At 41.2% G+C, this 19784-nt stretch overlaps 1 protein-coding gene across 1 annotated transcript in view; it reads left to right on the top strand.

Annotated features, from left to right (window-relative positions):
* Positions 1–19784, top strand: part of ttc24 (tetratricopeptide repeat domain 24) — a gene marked incomplete at its 3' end in the record, with an annotated part of 161183 nt that overhangs the window by 51242 nt on the left and 90157 nt on the right. The window contains exon 5 of the mRNA XM_084336601.1: positions 1571–1777. Coding sequence (XP_084192727.1) covers positions 1571–1777 — 207 coding nt within the window. The remainder of the gene's footprint in view (positions 1–1570; positions 1778–19784) is intronic.

The following is a 19784-nucleotide window of genomic DNA, read 5'->3' on the forward strand; positions in this document are numbered from 1 at the left end:
AAACACGTTTCGCAATTATGCCACATCAATGTGGAACGCCCTACCCAAAGGTGTAAAGGAATGTGAATCCCTACCCACATTCAAAACCGGTCTTAAAGAGCACCTACGGGAGGCTGCAATTCGAAACTGGCCACCGTAAATGCCCAAAACCCCCACCACCTCCTATTAGACAGTCTCCTCCCCACCGCATGTAAATATTCCCTCCCCGCCGTATGTATATTTCTCTCCCACCCACCCACCCCCTCCTAATGTACAGTCCCCTCCCCATCATATGTATATACTCTGTCAGGATCTAGGGGTAACAGTACTGTATATTTGAATACCGTTTATGTCACAAATGTATCAGTACTAAATACCTATATGTCCCTATGCCATAAATGTCATGTATGTTGTGTATGTCATAAATGTCTATATGAATTGAAAATGGGGGACCCTGATGGAAACAAGACAAACGTCTTTCTCAGGTCTACATCCCCTTAACAATTGTGTGTATTGAGCCATACTGTATTGTACCCATTCTGCAATCTGTTAAATAAAGTTTTCATTCATTCATTCATTCATTCATTCAGAGACACCAACACACTGAACAAGCTGGTGAGGAAGACTAGCTCCGTAATGAGTCAAACTGAACAAGCTGGTGAGGAAGGCTAGCTATGTAGTGAGTCAAACTGAACAAGCTGGTGAGGAAGGCTAGCTCTGTAGTGGAGTCAAACTGAACAAGCTGGTGAGGAAGGCTAGCTCTGTAGTGAGTCAAACTGAACAAGCTGGTGAGGAAGACTAGCTCCGTAGTGAGTCAAACTGAACAAGCTGGTGAGGAAGGCTAGCTCTGTAGTGAGTCAAACTGAACAAGCTGGTGAGGAAGGCTAGCTCTGTAGTGGGAATAATACTGGTCAAAACATTACAATTTATCACTTCCAGCAAAACTATAAAACATTACAATGTATCACATCCAACATAACTAAGTCTTATTGTTATGATTTTATATGCTGTGTGATTTGATATGCCTTTTTTGTGCTAATTTCTGTATGTACACGTGACTGTAAATGAGGGAAACCTCAGTTGCCTTTCAAGTTTAAATAATGGTTTGAAATTAAACAAACAAAAAAAACATTACAATGTATCATGTAATCAAACCATCAAAACTGTAAAACATTACAAAGTATCACATCCATCAAAACTGTAAAACAATGATCTATGTCTCCAGCCATGAATGGTGTCTACAAGACACTTGTAAAGCACTTTGGAACAAACCTGTTTTGTGTTTAAGGCATTATATAAATAAAGGTGACTTGACTTGAATTAGAGCTGGGAGGTTTACAAAATATGAACGTATACTGTCATGGAACCAATGCAACGGTATGGATTATTACTATACTGTCATCTACCATATACAGTATATTGCACAAGAACATTTTGTATTATATGATAAAGACAAAAATCAGACAAAAATCATATTACATTGTAATTCACAATGAAAAACATACTGTCAAATAACATTTTACCGTCAAAACGAAGACACTATGATGTTGACAATATGATGATGATATGTTGACTCCTCCCCCTGCTCCAGGTAAGCTGTACAATGACCTGGGTCTCAGCTTCTCCCGGCTGAAGCTGTTCCAGGACGCGGCAGGCTGCTACCAGCGAGCGGTGCCCCTGCTGCACTCTGAGCCGGGCCAGCTGGCCGTGGTGCTGCAGAACCTGGGAGCAGCTCACAACTCCCTCAACCAGTACCAGCTGGCTCTGGACTACCACAGACAGGCTGCCAGTCTGCATGGTAAGGCTGTCCCCGAAGCCTGTTTTGGGGATTCGAACCTTCTTTTTTAATAAAAAAAAAATTGTAAAAATAATTTCACTTTTTTTAAATTTATTATTAATATATATATATATATATATATATATATATATATATATTTTTTTTTTTTAAATATCCTCAAACTAAATCCTCAATTTGAATAAAGTGATTAATCTGATTAAATTAGTCTTTTTCTTTTTATTAAATCAACTTTCCAGCCCCAGACCCAGCCCAGGGAGAATCCCCAGCCCAACTAAATAAATTAAATCAACTTTCTTTAATGAATATAACTCATCAGTTTTAATACTATAATATTAGTGTAGCCTAATCTTTATCTGCAACTGTGAAGAAAAACCCCATTGGTTTAAACAGAATGAATAGAAAAAAATATAAAATAAAATAAATAATTTTAATAAAAAATATAAAATTCTAATGTTGATTTAGAATTCGAATGCCAACGTAACGAACAAAGGTTTGAACGTTCAAACGTTTGGGCTCAGCCCTACTGCACGATGAGGCACACACACACACACACACACACACACACACACACACACACACACACACACACACACACACACACACACACACACACACACAAACACACTGGCTTCTCTCTCATCTCTGTCTAGTGGCTTATCTCTCTATCTCTCTCCTCTCTCTCTCGAATGGCTTATCTCTCTGCTCAGGAATGGTGTTATGGAAATGTAATTTGTGATGTCATTGATGGCGAATTGGTGTTTAACTCATTGACTGCCACGCTGTTTTCCCATCTTTACTCAATGGCGCCAGCATTATTGATTTTTTGCGATGTTTGCGGACCCATCGTGTGTTCTGTATTATAGCTATGGAGACAATAGTATGGCTCATTTGACAGACACTATTTATAGTCCAACATTGACAAACCAGTTAGTTTCTACATACTTTAGTTTGTGCGCTATTCCATGCTAAACATCGCCCGTTTAGAAATAATCCAGTCTCGTTTTCTAGATAGTGAGATATGACGTGTTATATGCAGTGTTGGGACTAACGTGTTACAAAGTAATGCGTTACAGTAACGCCGTTACTTTTGGCGGTAACTAGTACTCTAACGCATTACTTTTGAAATTCAGTAACGCCATTACCGTTACTGAATGGTTCGTTACTGTGTTATTTTTATATAGATTGTTAGTGAGCGTTAGTGATCCAGCGCAGTCCTCCTCTCCTGTCTGTGTGTCACTTAACCTGCGGCTGCGGGGACACGCTGTGCTGTGGGCGTGTTTTGTTTACTCTAGTCTTGACTGCCATGGCGGCGCCCACGGGCCACTACTCACATGGATAGTCTCACTATTTCTCTTTTGTCGAGCACAAAGAAAAGAACGTTTTAGTTAAATGTAATTAGTCTTTTGGCTCAAAGATCATATCTACTGCCCATGCTTCAGCGAAGTCTACCGTTAACGACCAGAACTCATCCGAAGCCACTCGCCACCCGCTTTCAGGGATCTACAGTAGTTAGCATGATACCAGGTGGCACACAGCAAATGGGACGGGACACTTTTTCCAACTACTTGGAGAGAGAATATACAAAATGGAAATGAGATAAAGAAAATGTTCTAGACTAACGTTACATCTCGACAAATGCAGACTTTGGTGAGTGCAGTGATGTGAATGCAAATGAATGGAAACTCAAGTTGACTGTACTTGAGTGTGACTGTGCTTTTGACTGTACGAATCTGCCAGGGAATCTCATCAATACTAATCAAACAATATAAATATAGTCCTTTCATGCACAATTGATATCCTAACTATTCTAACGTTGCAATGCACGATTGATATCTTAAACAACGTTGCAAGACGGTTATAATGAAATGCTCCGGCGACATCAAGGCTGTTCCTTTTTTTTAAAGCAAAAGTTTTTATTGGTGAAGCAAGTTTGTACAATTACAAAGTCAGAATTATTCATTCACCCTTTTTTTTCCCCTTTTTTTTGTATAATCTACCCCACCCATCCCACCCCCAAACCCACCCCCAAACCCACCCCACGGATCAGCAGGTAGGGTTACGTACATAGCATACAACCAGAGAAAAGGTTAGATTACAGACAGTAATAACAATTGCTACTTACAATGATACAATTAAATTAAATTAAATACAAAATACAAAAATAATAACAAAAAAAATAAAATAATAATAATAATAATATAATAAAAAAAATAAATAATAGTAAACAAAAGGAAAATAGTCTGAGTCAGATATGGTACATTAATCAATTATAGAGTATCTACATAGTTATCTGGTGGTATTACATAGTACTGTTGGGCCTGGTTAGATGGGAGGATCACTCAAAGAAGGAAGATACTCAGTCAGGAGGGAGAACAGGGCCCCGTTCCATGTACCGGGATAACCGAGTTAGCCGGATAACTTTATCAGGCTAACTGTGTTAGCCTGACTTTCCGATTTCATGTACCTGGATTTCCCAAATCACCATGACAACATATCCAAAAGTTTGAGCCTGCTCGAAAGCAGAGTTCAAGTTCAAGTTAGCCTGAACTATCGCCACGCCCCCGCAAAGAAGTGACAGCCCGTTTCCTGAAACTATTCCCACAGTCTACGATCTGCATTATACCATTCTGAATTACGTTTTTGTGCTCCATTCTTCCAGAGGGGGCTTTTGAAATGTAAAATAGACCCAAAATGCTGATATTAAATTCACTTTGTCCTAAATAATGCACGTTATATATACCGTGGCGACGGTGGCGCTCGCTCGTGCGATGTACACATGATGTGGTTATTTTAATTGTAACTGGGATTAAGATGTCTGATGAGATGCGCTGTTTGACGGATTTGAGAAATTGAATGAGCCGTTGACGTCACATTAATGAATGAGGACAAAGAGATAAACTTCATTCAAAACAACGGATATTCTAAACACGGGTCTCTCGTTCATTAATGTATAAACAATGAATTTATCCCATCTGGCCCAGTGGCCCAGCGGTAGTGCTCATCCCTGCCAGTTCAGCGACCGGGGTTCAAATCCCCGTGTTTCCAATATGATTTTTTTGAATATAATATTAATGATTATACGCCAAAGTAGCCTGGTTTTAAGTTAAAATATTATAAATCTACATGCATTGAGGATGTCATTCTTTATATAGCTCTCAACGTGCACCAAATTGAATTATTCCTATATTGCAAAAAGAAGGAAAAGACTAGGGCCTTGAACCCCGGTCGTCCGTGTGAAAGTCAAAAGAAGAACCCGTTACACCACAGAGAAGATAAGTAAAAATTGACTATACATCAATCAATGGGTAAGAGAGCCGTATCGTAATTCTGTATAACAGTTAACTAATAATTTTCGCTAGCAAGATCTCATTTGATTATTCAATCCAGCAGGCAAGTTTAAAGAAATATAATCTGATTGATTGAGGTAATGAGGGACTTAGAATTAGCCTATAGATAACGCATTTAACTTGTCGGCGAGGCGATTGAGCCTATTGCAATCTGTCAATAAAGTCTTAAATCAATTAATCAATCAATGCCGTTGAGAATCAGGGTCTCTGCCATCGATACGTGCTGGCTTTCCACCTAAAACGGGAGCGCGCATCTAGCCTGACTTGAGCCTGACTCTCAAGTCTGGCTTGAGTTAACGAGACTGAATCCTCCTTTGTGAAACAGGAAAATCCCGGCTTTGAACATCGGGTTAACTGAAGCTGGATAATGGACATGTTGATCGACTTAGTTGAACCACGTACATGGAACGGGGCCCTGATAGGCTGTTAAAGTAGGAAATGAACGGCTGCCACTTTTTAAAGAATTTTTCGTTAACTCCTCTAAGTGCATACTTAATCTTCTCTAGTTTTAGAAACGATACCATATCTTTTAGCCAGGCGGAGAAGGGGGGAGGTGTAGACAGTTTCCAGGCTAGGAGTATTCTCCGTCTGGCCAAGAGTGTGGCAAAAGCCAACATGTCAGTATCGTTTGGCTTAATAGGGAGAGGTTCAGCTGGTACGCCGAAAATGGCCAACAGTGGACAGGGCTGTATTGTGGTATCTAGTACTATCGAGAGCACATTAAATATCGAGGACCATAATGGTCTAAGACCCGGGCAGGACCAAAACATGTGAGAGAGATCAGCTTGTGGGCTATTACAGCGGTCACAATTGGGATTGGAGTCTGGGTAGATTTCAGCTAGTCTTGCTTTGCTGTAGTGTACTCTGTGTACCACCTTTAGTTGTATTAGGCTGAGTCTGGCACAAGTGGAGGAGGAATTCACCCTATCCAGTGCTCCCCCCCACCACCCCTCTGTCAGTTCCACCCCCAGCTCCTCCTCCCACCTGGATCTCGTCTTAGCGCTTTTGTCTTTGATCAAGCACATAGTATTTTGATACATTTCAGATATAAGCCCTTTTTGGTTTGGTGATAGACCCAAGAGTCTCTCCCAATTTGATCGTTGAGGGGGGCTAGGAAATGAGTCAAATTGTGAACGTACAAAATGACGTATCTGAAGATAACGAAATAAATCGGAGCGTGGAAGACCAAATTGGAGACACAAGGAGCTAAAACTAGAGAAAGTGTCACCGTCATATAGATCCTTGAAACTATTTATTCCAAGTCTGTTCCAGCGTGTAAAAGACGAGTCCAGAGTGGAGGGAACAAACAGGTGGTTATTACTAATAGGCCCCAAGACTGATGCTGCACAGAGTTTGAAGTGGCGACGAAACTGTATCCAAATCTTTAGAGTGGACAGAACAACAGGGTTTGAGGAGTGCCGGGAAGGAGAGAGAGGGAAAGAAGAGTAGACCAGAGCTGCCAGGGAGGATGAACGGCACGATTGCGCTTCTAAGCTACACCAGTCAGTTTCTGGGGTTTTCAACCAAAGAATAATTTTATGGATGTTGACAGACCAGTAGTAGTGCATGAAATTAGGGAGCGCAAGTCCACCTGACCTCCTAGGTCCTTGTAGGATGGCTTTGCCTATTCTAGGGATCTTTCCCCCCCAGATAAAGGCAGATATTGCTTGGTCTATTGTGAGAAAAAAGGATTTGGGTAGAAATAGAGGGAGACATTGAAAGACATACAGGAATTTGGGCAGGATATTCATTTTAACACATTGTACTTTACCGGAGAGTGAGAGGGGCAGGCTGCTCCAACGTTGAAAGTCAGCTTTCATGTTAGTGATTAATGGGGGGAAGTTAGCTTCAAAAATAGAGTTTAAGGTGTGGGTGATCTTGTGGCTACTCTACTCCGCCCCCTTGGCCTGTGTCACTACCAACTCTATAAACTCCCCTTATTTCCCACTTTCCAGAGGGACACGCCAGGGTTGTCCTTTGTCTCCGTTATTGTTTGCCGTCGCCGCTGAACCTCTATCCATTGCACTCAAGTCCTCGCCCCACTTCCGTGGTATCACCCGTCACGGAGTCGAACACAGGGTCTCCCTTTACGCTGACGACCTTCTGCTCTATATGACGCATCCTATTACCTCCATCCCTCACATAAAATCTATGTTAAGACAGTTTGGCTCTTTCTCAGGCTATAAGCTAAATTTTCATAAAAGTGAATGTTTCCCCATTAACAACTCAGCCTTACAAATTACACAATCTTCAATTCCCTTTCGTCTGTCACAGACGGGCTTTAAATATCTGGGCATCAAGGCTGTTCCTTCAACCTAAGCGGCGATACAATTAGGCACAGCGCATTTCTTATTACGTCGGGACTCGGGACGACAACATTTGTGTTTGTGTCAGATTTGTGTTTGTATAGACCACATTGCTTAGCAGAGTTCAGTGATGTGAATGGAATCTGTCAAGTTGATCAACAGATTTTGAGTATCTGTAAGGGCATGGGAGCACTCTTTTCTTTTTTTAAGTAACTAAATAGTTACTTTTCACAGTAACACATTACTTTTGGGTGTAAGTAACTAGTAAAGTAACGGAGTTACTTTTGAAATGAAGTAACTAGTACAGTAACTGAGTTACTATTTTTCAGTAACTAGCACAACACTGGTTATATGCATATGCGCAAATCGTTCAGGTTGCTCGCCTGAAACCTATATTATTTCCAAATCAAAGGTATATACCATATATATATGTTTCTTCACAAAATCATCAAGGGGGGGGTGGGGGGGGGGGGGCGTTTTACCTAGAAGCTGCAATCGTTACCAAAAGCATGTTTTAGGTTCCGTAAAATACGACGCTGTGATCAATACAAAAGCATGTTTTAGGTTCGGTCAAATAGACCTAAAATAGACCTTACCTTAGTCAGAAGGTACTCCAAAAGGAATAATCTCAGTCGTTCCATCGCGATTGCAATTACTTGTGTGCATTGGGCATGGCTATCATATGGGAAACAATATGTTTCAGGCGATCAAATCTCCAACAGATTGCTGTGTTCTGATTCACTTTGAGGGGGAGGGGTTTCTGCAGCCAGATTCACAGAGAGAGAGAGACCCAGAGACCCAGTTCAAAAGGTAGGCGATACTGCCATCTGGCGGGATTCGATCATCATTGCAATTTTAACGTAGGCAGCGGTGCCAGGGAGACACAGGCAACTCTGAGTGAGTGTTTAGAATGGATCAAAGGAAAAAGATCTAGGGATGTCCGATATTAAATGTCGGAAAATATCGGTATCGGTTTTCAATATTTTTTTGTAAAGTAAGAACAAATTCTGATTTTATTTATTGTCAAAAGTATGCATAATGTTGTGTTAATTCCGCAACAAGAGATATGTAATGTTAACCCTTTGATCGCCATTGTTAAATTCATAATTTACCATCCTCCGCCAGCCCTATTTAATATGGAGAAGTTCCCCTTCTTTGCAGGGCTATAACTTTTTAAATTGTATTGCTAAATTGACATTACTATGGCCCATTCAACGTCCTATATCTATTGTTCAGGGTGTAGCAACGTTATACTTTTTCATTCACATATTCATACTAAAATACTTTCTAAAGTATAAGTATGTTTTTATCGTTTTCTGCAGCTTTCTCCAGAACGTGATTTATAGCCCCAAATGCATTATATTGATGATCAAATACAGTTTGATAGCAATCTGCGCGAGATTTCAAATGGACGTGCTTCTAGAAGTTACTACTGATCATCTGATGTTGACCGGATGGGGGGGGAGTCGTTTATAATTCCGTGGCCAACGTTATATGATTCATCTAGTGTGGGTGATATGATCATTAGAGCAGTTAGTATCGAACACGTTAGAAAATAACGTTGAATCTTACCGTAGCTTCCTCATAGCGTTGGGCGATGAGCGTGGAACAGACATTTTCCTATTATGGGATGTAGAAATATGCGATCCATTTCCAGGTTGTATAATAGTATATACGTCCAAATCATGTTGTTTATCGAGTTATTTGCAACCGATCGGTGTCCAGTGTATCAAGATGGAGTCCCGCTAACGATAGCGAGTGCCCGGACGAAATATGAGCGAGCACCACTTCCGGCGCATCACTTCCTGTTTGGGCGATCCGCCGATCGGCCACCAGATGACGCTCTTGAACCGTTGGAGAGTTGAGAGGGGATCAACAGGAGATCTCAGGTCTCCGGGGGAGAAATATGATTTCGATCACAGATTTTTGAAATATTGATATCAAAGACGTGGTACGGCGTCTTTGGCAGAATGAGCATGGCGGGGAAAGATGTCCTACGGCGTTTTTGGCGATTAAAGGGTTACCTGAAATTATTAAATTTTTTGGGGGGGGGGAAACCCTGCATATATCGGTATCGGTTGATATCGGTTGATATCGGTATCGGAAATTAAGAGTTGGACAATATCGGTATATCGGTATCGGTAAAAAAGCCAATATCGAGCATCCCTAAAAAGATCAAAGGATATAAAAACGAGAAAACTAGTTTTTGGCGCTGAACGGTGGATTTGAAATTGTGAATAATATATTATGTGAAATTCTTATTTTTTTTTTAGCTGTAAAGTATTTTAAAGGCCTTTTTAAAGGCTTTTGATACAGTACAAATTAAAGTATATATATATAAAGTATAAAATATATAAAAATAGTCTAGTGGCTTCACTCTCTTCTCTGCCTAGTGGATTATCTCTCTGCAGGTCTGCTTCCCTCTCTCCTCTCTGTCTAGTGGCTTCTATCTCTCTCTCTCCTCTCTGTCTAGTGGCTTATCTCTCTCTCCTCTCTGTCTAGTGGCTTATCTCTCTCTCTTCTCTGCCTAGCGGCTTATCTCTCTATCTGCTCTGCCTAGTGGCTTCTCTCTCTCTCTTCTCTGCCTAGTGGCTTCTCTCTCTCCTTTCTGTCTAGTGGCTTCTCTCTCTCTCTCTCTCCTCTGCCTAGCGGCTTCTCTCTCTATCTCTTCTCTGCCTAGCGGCTTCTCTCTCTCTCTCTTCTCTGCCTAGCGGCTTCTCTCTCTCTCTCTTCTCTGCCTAGCGGCTTCTCTCTCTATCTCTTCTCTGCCTAGCGGCTTCTCTCTCTCTCTCTTCTCTGCCTAGCGGTTTCTCTCTCTCTCTCTCTTCTCTGCCTAGTGGCTTTTCTCTCTTTCTTCTCTGCCTAGTGGCTTCTCTCTCTCTCTCTTCTCTGCCTCGTGGCTTCTCTCTCTGCATGTCTGCTTCTCTCTCTGCTGAGTGGCATCACTGAGTGCTGAGCTAATCCAAACTATGGAATCATATGGGCACAAAACTTGCTACAGGAGCTTATCCACCATACGGATCCAAATATATTTTATTCATATTCTTCCTCCAGAAATGTAGCTCTGTCAGTAGCTCCCTCTCACTGTCTCTTGGGTGCTGCTGTTCAGAGGCAATATGCAACTACAAATATCAAATGAAATTAATCATTGTTTTGTAATTGCTTGGGGGTTATAATGGAGCTGTCTGATGACATAAAGGTTTCGTTCTAACTTGATTTGGGGGGAAAGTGACAGACTAGTGTGTAGAGTGAGAGCAGTGACAGCCCATAGTGTGTAGAGTGAGAGCAGTGCACACAGCTCTCTGCAGTTCATTGAAAGGTTTCATTTCCAGATTCTACAATGTCTAGATTCAGGTCACATAGGCGTTCCAGCCATGCAGGGAATTCCCTGTTCATCTAAACGTATTATTAACCTCTTAACAGGCGCCCCAAAAAGTGGCCATTTTTGTTTTCATTTTTGAGGACTGCATACTTTTTTGGAAAACCAAAATACTATACTTTATACTTATAGGACATGCATAAGCCTGGTCTCTTTTGAAAGATAACATTCTGACGTTTCTGATACAATAAAGAAAGATCACTTTTAGTGCTAATGAAATAGAGTAATAGGTCTGAACTTGAGTTGTAAAAAAACGTGTTACTCACGTTTTTCTGTAGTAGTTGCAATATCCAAATATAGTATTTCCCAAAAAATCGGTATGAGCTGGAAAACACATTGGGTCCATAGCCTGAAGTCTTATGCAGTACATGTGATTAGGAGCGATTTTGGTAAACTGTGGAGAAAAAAATAGCTCTCCATTCCTCATTGACTTCAATGCATTCTGCGTTTTTTTCTCTTCCTGTTTTCGCTTGTGACCTTTCACCTAGATCCCTGATTCGCAGATCCCCACGTGGGGTATCATTGGAAAGCCAGACTCATTGGCTACAACCCTGTCCAATAATTGCCAAGATCGCCAAATGATTGACGGAGCTAGAGCCCCGGGAGTTGAGGGTGGTAATCGGAAAAAAAGCTCTGCCATGTACTTTGGCGCACGCCTCACATATCGGCATGTAACTCGAGAACTGCTGAATGGATTTCGTCGCCTGAAATGGCAATCGACAGGCAACAAATAGGGCTTTAATTATATATATATATCACACCCGAGCCGCTGGAGGTTGGCAAAGTGGTGCGTCGCGCCGGTGGGCAAATCGTCCTCAAGAGGGGCCGGGCCGTTGCACGTTAAGAGGTTAAAACATTGGTTACTAAGCAGGCTACTAGCAGAAGGTTAACCAGAGAGCAAGCCTAACCAGAGAGCTAGCCTAACCAGAGAGCTAGCCTAACCAGAGAGCTAGCTAACGTCTGTCTTGCTTCTCCTGGATATCAATCAGTGTTACATTAAAGAGACAAATGTTCAGCGTTGTATAAAGGAACATGGGGCTTTCTCTACTGTGATTATTATGGGAACCTGGATGATGCAGGCAATAATGAGGCTTCTACCCAGAAGTAACCACTGTCCTGCCCATCACTGTCCTGCCCCTCATCACAGTGGAGACCAGTAGAGCCCGACACATACTGGAAGTTTGGGGCCGATGGCGATACCGATAGTAGGGAGTCAAATATACCAATATCGATATATCTGCCGATATTCTTCTTATATAATTGTTTTTTTCATGTAGTCCCACACCTGACTTATTCCACCCTCAGCCACCTGTAAAAAAGAAATTGCTGTTCTATTCTATATTATATCATAAATAGCTTAAACTTCACTAATGATGCATTTGTCTTTATATTTAGGTAATATAAAATAACGTAATGAGTCAAGTCACTGGCAAAGCTTCTGATGTCCTCTCTGCTAACTTTAAACCACGTATTCTCTACTATGTCAAGCTAGCTATGAGATTAAGGCAGACATGAGTATTGTAAACAATGACTGAGTGTTATGACTGAGTTATATGTAAACAATGACTGAGTATTATGACTGAGTTATGTAAACAATGACTGATTGTTATATGTAGACAATGACTGAGTATTATGACTGAGTTATATGTAGACAATGACTGAGTATTATGACTGAGTTATATGTAGACAATGACTGAATATTATGACAGAGTTATGTAAAAAATTACTGAGTATTATGACTGAGTTATGTAAACAATGACTGAGTATTATGACTGAGTTATATGTAAACAAGGACTGAGTATTATGACTGAGTTATATGTAAACAATGGAGTCGGAGCGCGCTCTGCTGGACAAACTGTGATGACAATATTTCTAAATTACCCCCAAGTTTTAATATCGGCACCTATCGGCAAACATGATAGACCAATATCGGCCGATAAAACAACTTCAATGTTCAAAGCTATCCAACAGAGCTTTTCTTGTAAACAAGTCACTTTTGTTTATATTCACATTCTCAACTAAATAAACAGGAGTTTTCTATTGTTGTTCTATAATCTACAAGCTGAATACATGTCGTACCTCATAGAACCTTTGCAACATACATTTTCTACTTTTCTTGTAATGTTTATATTCCCTCTGCGTTTAGTTTCACTTTTGGTTTGTCGAAGTTGAGCGAGTCCGACCTCCTTTGATTGACAGGCACTTAGCTTGTTAGATCTGGAGGGAGATCGTCTAGACCAGCGGTTCCCAAACTGTGGTGCACGCACCCCTTGTGGTGCGTGAGAGCCCTCTTGGGGGTGCGTGACATGAAAAGGCTAATGAATGAATGAATGAATGAAAACTTTATTTAACAGATTGCAGAATGGGTACAATACAGTACGGCTCAATACATACAATTGTTAAGGGGATGCAGACCTGAGAAAGACGTTTGTCTTGTTTCCATCAGGGTCCCCCATTTTCAATTCATATAGATAGGCTGTGCTATGGTGTTATTTTACTAATAAATATAACTAATATACATTATTTCAAATGGGGATGTAAATCATGAAATTTACGATTTTTTTTTAATTAAAATCGTACATTTTAATAATAATAATAATAAATAAAAAAATATGTATCCAAAATGCACTTTACTTCCTGCCAAAAGGCCATATGCACGCGACTGGGACCGGTGCGCTATTATTGTGGCAGCGTATATATGTTTCCCTACACTTCCTGCGTTCTTGGAAGGAAACAAAGTTGTCATGGGTGAACCTGTAAAAAGTAGGGATGTCCGATAATATCGGTAGGCCGATATTATCGGCCGATATCGGCATTAAAATGTGATATCGGAAAATATCGGTATCGGTTTTAAAAAAAAATTTTTTTATTTTTTTTACCCAGGCAAGCAAGTAAGAACAAATTCTGATTTTATTTATTGTGAAAAGTATGCATAATGTTGTGTTAATTCCACAACAAGAGATATGTAATGTTAATTACCTGAAATTATAAAAAATAATTGGGGGGGGAAACCCTGCATATATCGGTATCGGTTGATATCGGTATCGGAAATTACAAGGGTAAGTAATTAACCATCAATATTATTATTGCTACCAGGTTAGTGCTGGTTTTAATATATTAAGAACATGACTCCACATAACAGAGAAAACAACACAAACCCAAGCAAAAGCAATTGCAATTATGATTAATCTTAGGCCTATACTGGGAATAATCATGCCTTTCTCTCGCTCTCTCTCTCTCCCTTCCACTCCCTCTTTCTGCCCCCTCGCTCTCTCTTTCTGCAGGCCACTGCACTTGAAAATCCATGAAAATGCGTTTTGTTTTGAGTCTATGCATGTAATTCTCATTTTGTTCTCTCGTGTGGTGAAGTATTTTTTTTGTTTGCCATAGGCCTACTGCACTTTGGTATGTGTCATTATTGGATTAAACCTGATGCCTTTAGTGCACCTATGAATAGACTGTGTTGTCTTTTTTATGTTGGGCATTGGGGGGTGCATCAGCTAGGTCAGGAGGTAACGGGGGGTGCATGGCCAAAACAGTTTGGGAACCGCTGGTCTAGACCATGGGTCTCCAAGCTTCTTTAGGATGAGAGCTACTTTCAAAAAATAAAACAAGTCGTGAGCTCCTTCTACTCCCCTCATTTTGTTTTTTGTTTTTTTGTTTTTGCAGAATACATATTTAGCACATTTTAACATTATATGCTTACCTTTAATGAGATGTCTGACACTGCATGCTGTCGACCAGGGCATTGTCATCTGGTGTGTATCCTGAGGTTCACTCTGATGCAGTCGTCCAGGTGGGCATCAGTGAGACGAGTTCGGTCTCAGGTATGTTGAGCCAAACAGGGTAACACATTCCATGTCTCCAGTGCTAATGTTGTGGTGCTTCTTTGCATCCACAAGCTTCCAGAAATCAGCAGCAGACGTATGTAAAAAATGGTAAATGGCGCATTTATATAGTGCTTTTTTATCCAAAGCGCTTTACAATTTTATTCTTCAAATTTTTTACCCATTCACTCACACATTCACACACTGATGGCGGCGGCAACCATACAAGGTGCTGACCTGCTCACCAGGAGCAATTAAGCGTTAAGTGTCTTGCTCAAGGACACTTCGACACCTTGCCCGGGAGGAGCGGGAATCGAACCGGGAACCTCAGGAATACCGGACGGCTGCTCTACCTACCGAGCCACTGCCCCCCCATGTGACTTCAACTGGATGTAATTTTGCAGACTGAGAATTTCCATCTCCAAATTAACAGAGATTGAACACATCACCCATCTGTTCAGAAATGTCACATAATCTCCACGTCCATGAAGGGCTTTGAAATAAATGTGGCACAGGACTCCAGCCTCACACAGTCTGTGAATCTGTCCTCAAACCCCTGATCCAGCCTGGTCAAGAGGTCTATGTATGTCTGGGTGTCCATGGCCTCAGATGCAGCATCATCTTCTTCGAGCACTTTGCGCACAGAGGGGGACGTGCTGCATCTTCCTCTTCTTCACTTGTTGGCTGAACAGGCCCAGTGTTGCCTTGACAGCATTGACAGCACTAACCATGCCACTGATTGACAGCACTAACCATGCCACTGATTGACAGCACTAACCATGCCACTGATTGACAGCACTAACCATGTCACTGATTAACAGCACTAGCCATGTCACTGATTGACAGCACTAACCATGTCACTGATTGACAGCACTAACCATGTCACTGATTGACAGCACTAACCATGTCACTGATTGACAGCACTAACCATGTCACTGATTGACAGCACTGACCATGTCACTCCAGATAAACAGGTCTTGTGTTGTTGTGAGCATCCCCCTGCTCCAGAGAAACAGGTCTTGTTGTGTTGTTGTGAGCATCCCCCTGCTCCAGAGAAACAGGTCTTGTTGTGTTGTTGTGAGCATCCCCCTGCTCCAGAGAAACAGGTGTTGTTGTGAGCATCCCCCTGCTCCAGATAAACAAGTCTTGTTGTGTTGTTGTGAGCATCCCCCTGCTCCAGAGAAACAGGTATTGTGTTGTTGTGAGCGTCCCCCTGCTCCAGAGAAACAGGTCTTGTGTTGTTGTGAGCATCCCCCTGCTCCAGAGAAACAGGTCTTGTGTTGTTGTGAGCGTCCCCCTGCTCCAGAGAAACAGGTATTGTGTTGTTGTGAGCATCCCCCTGCTCCAGAGAAACAGGTATTGTGTTCTTGTGAGCATCCCCCTGCTCCAGAGAAACAGGTATTGTGTTGTTGTGAGCATCCCCCTGCTCCAGAGAAACAGGTATTGTGTTGTTGTGAGCATCCCCCTGCTCCAGAGAAACAGGTCTTGTGTTGTTGTGAGCATCCCCCTGCTCCAGAGAAACAGGTCTTGTGTTGTTGTGAGCGTCCCCCTGCTCCAGAGAAACAGGTATTGTGTTGTTGTGAGCATCCCCCTGCTCCAGAGAAACAGGTCTTGTGTTGTTGTGAGCATCCCCCTGCTCCAGAGAAACAGGTATTGTGTTGTTGTGAGCATCCCCCTGCTCCAGAGAAACAGGTATTGTGTTGTTGTGAGCATCCCCCTGCTCCAGAGAAACAGGTCAGCTCAGTAGGAGGAGCACTGTTTGCATTTGTGCACTAGTCATAGAAAGGTAGAATAAAGTAAGATACAAACAGTAAATAAACATGGAATAACATAAGAGATATAACACTATATATATATATATACACACACATATATACATAAGGAGGATTTGCGTGTAAAAGTACAATTGACAAGCGTATACAACAGTATTACACATTGGGTATGTAGCAGTCCTGCTTCAAGAAGCAGCAGTCATGGTTGATAAACAGTGTAGACAGCAGGTAAGCAGATATGCAAAGTGGAATATTTAGGTTTATGAGTTGAGACCCCTGATTTAAGAAAAAAAAGACGGTGCATAAACTTGTACATAATAAAAATAAGGCCCATACCTCCAACCTCCTCTCATCATTTATAACATGTTATAATTGGTCCTCAACAATGGCGTGAAGGGTGAACCATTTGTAGTGTTGGAGTGAAAGGGTTAACCTTCTGTAGTGTGGTAGTGAAAGTGTTAACCCTTTGTAGTGTGGTAGTGAAAGTGTTAACCCTTTGTAGTGTGGTAGTGAAAAAGTGTTAACCCTTTGTAGTGTGATAGTGAAATTGTTAACCCTTTGTAGTGTGGTGGTGAAAGGGTTAAAGGGGAACACCTTTAGAAAACAAATACAAAATTCAAAGGTTATTTCCATGGCCATGATATATATTATATTTTTTAAGTGAAGATTGGTGAAAGTTAGGTTTGCACTTCAATCCCAATAGGGAAATTCATCTTGGTTTGATAATCTTTTTGTGTCAAATAAAAACAAAGCTTATTTGAATGATTTCCTTGGCGTTTCTAGTTTTTAAGAGAAAAAATTTGATTAAAATCGTAAATCGGATGTGGTGTGAAACAATCTGAGATTTTATTTTTAGGCCATATCGCCGAGCCCTATCATCAGGTATAAAGTCTGATTTAGTGGACCCACAGCATGTTTTCTTTTTCATACCCAAATGAGCTTTATTCGATAGTGTATACCTCAGAACATTCCTGGGTGTTCTCAGTGTCATCTATACAAATGTTTCCCAATTTGTTGTCTATTGAGCAGCTCCAGACTTTATACCTGATTACATCACAAGTTTGAGTTTTAGCTCTAGTTCTAGTTTTTGGATTCGGGAGAGAGTTGCTAATTTTAGCTAATATTTATGGACGTTATTAGATCATAGGAGTAAGTAATGTATGAATTCAGAAATTGGGTGCAGTTCCCATTTAATGCCCTTTAATGTCAATCAGCTTAGCATATATTACAATATATATATATATATATATATATATATATATATATATATATATATATATATATATATATATCACATTTAATCACTTGTACATTGCATATTGTTAATGCACTTTACTGTTACTCTGGTTTGATGCAAACTTTTCATCTCTGTATTTGTGTGTGTGTGTGTGTGTGTGTGAGAGAGAGAGATAGAGGGAGAGAGGGTGAGAGAGAGGGAGTGAGAGAGATGGAGAGAGAAAGATAGAGGGAGAGAGGGAGGGAGAGGGAGGGCGAGAGAAAGATAGAGAGATTGAGGGAGATAGGGAGAGAGAAAAAGAGAGGGAGGAGAGAGAGGGAGAGATAGGGAGGGAGAGAGAGGGAGGGTGAGAGAAAGAGAGAGAGGGGGGAGGGAGAGAGAAAGAGATAGAGGGGAGAGAGGGAGGGAGAGAGGTTCAGGGAAAGAGAGAAAGAGGGAGAGATGGAGATGGGGGCGACAGTGGCTCAGGAGGTAGAGCAGTCGTCTGGTAATCTGGAGGTTCCCGGTTCAATTCCCGCTCCTCCTGGGCAGCATGTTGAAGTGTCCTTGAGCAAGACACTTAACCCCTAATTGCTCCTGATAAGCAGGATGGCACCTTGCATGGTCGGTGTGTGAATGTGTGAGTGAATGGGTAAATGTGAGGAACAAATTGTAAAGCGCTTTGGATAAAAGCACTATATAAATGCAGCCATTTACCATTTATAGAGAGAGGGAGATAGGGAGAGAGAGAGAGAAAGAGAGAGAGGGAGTGAAGGAGCACATACATATTCTATAGTAATGTACCTCAGAACATTCCTGGGTGTTCTCAGTGTCATCTATACAAATGTTTCAGTGTCGTTGTATATGGAGCAGCTCCAGACTTTGTACCTGATCTAGTTCTAGTTTTTGGATTTGGGAGAGAGTTTCTCATTTTCGCTAATATTTATGGACATTCTTAGATCATAGGAGTACGTTTTATTTTATTTTATTTATTTATTTTGCACCATTTCAGGAAAACAGTCAAAAACATTGACCATGACAGAAAGTGTATAAAGGTGAGTAGAGACAAGAAGAGACCCAGATGGGCCTACGGGGCCTCAACTCATTAAATCATTGGATAAAAAGAAAAACACAAAAACAAAGGTAAAGTGAAATAAGTTCATAATTTTTTTTCTAAATATTAAGATAATAATAATAATAACAATAATAATCAAAGTAATAATAATAATAACAAAAACAACAACATTAATAATTAGTCTAAACAAATTAACATGAAACTGTAAAAAAAAGTTACATTAATGGTTTTATGAGATTGAAGCTATTCATTTAACAATGTATATTTAAGCTTGGATTTGAGTGATGAAATAGATGAGCACATTTTTATTATGGGGGGTTTTGAGTTCCAAATAGTAGGGCCTCTAAATCTTATACTGAACTGACCTAATGTTGTGAGGAAGAAATTAAGTAATGTATGAATTCAGAATTTTTTATGTAATTTAATGACAATCAGCTTAGCATATATTACAAGTCGCTTGTTATATATATATCACATTTAATCACTTGTACATTGTATATTGTTAATGCACTTTACTGTTACTCTGGTTTGATGGTGCGGGCGGGCGGGCGTGCGTGCGTGTGAGAGAAAGAGAGGGAGATAGAAAGATAGAGGGAGAGAGAGAAAGAGGTAGAGAGAGGAGGGGTGTGGGGGAGAGGGATAGAGAGGGGGGAGAGAGAGGGAGGGAGGGATAGAGATAGGGAGAGAGAAAGAGAGAGAAATAGAGGGACATAGGGAGAGGGGGAGAGAGAGGGGGGAAGGATATGGAGAGATATATAGGGAGAGAGATAACGGGAGAGAAAGAGAGGGAGCAGGAGAGAGAAATATAGAGAGGGAGAGAGAGAGAAAGAGAGAGAGCGAGATAGCGAGAAAGAGAGAGAGAGAGCGAGAGAGAGAGAGAGATGGATGGAGTGAAGGAGCGTGTGTCGTTCTCACAGCAGGCTCTGTGCCTGGAATCTGGCTGCAGGCCCCGGCTTGTCTCATTAGAAGTAGAGAAGTGAGTGCAGCGTAGAGACCAGGCAGAACCCCCCCCCCCCCGCCCCCGGGGGGCTCTGCAAAGAGCTTAGCAAAGCACTGCTGTACGCTGCCTCATGCAGGAGCATGTG

The sequence above is a fragment of the Notolepis coatsorum genome, assembly GCF_963971535.1.
Source record: "Notolepis coatsorum genome assembly, chromosome: 19".
Classification (NCBI taxonomy): domain Eukaryota; kingdom Metazoa; phylum Chordata; class Actinopteri; order Aulopiformes; family Paralepididae; genus Notolepis; species Notolepis coatsorum.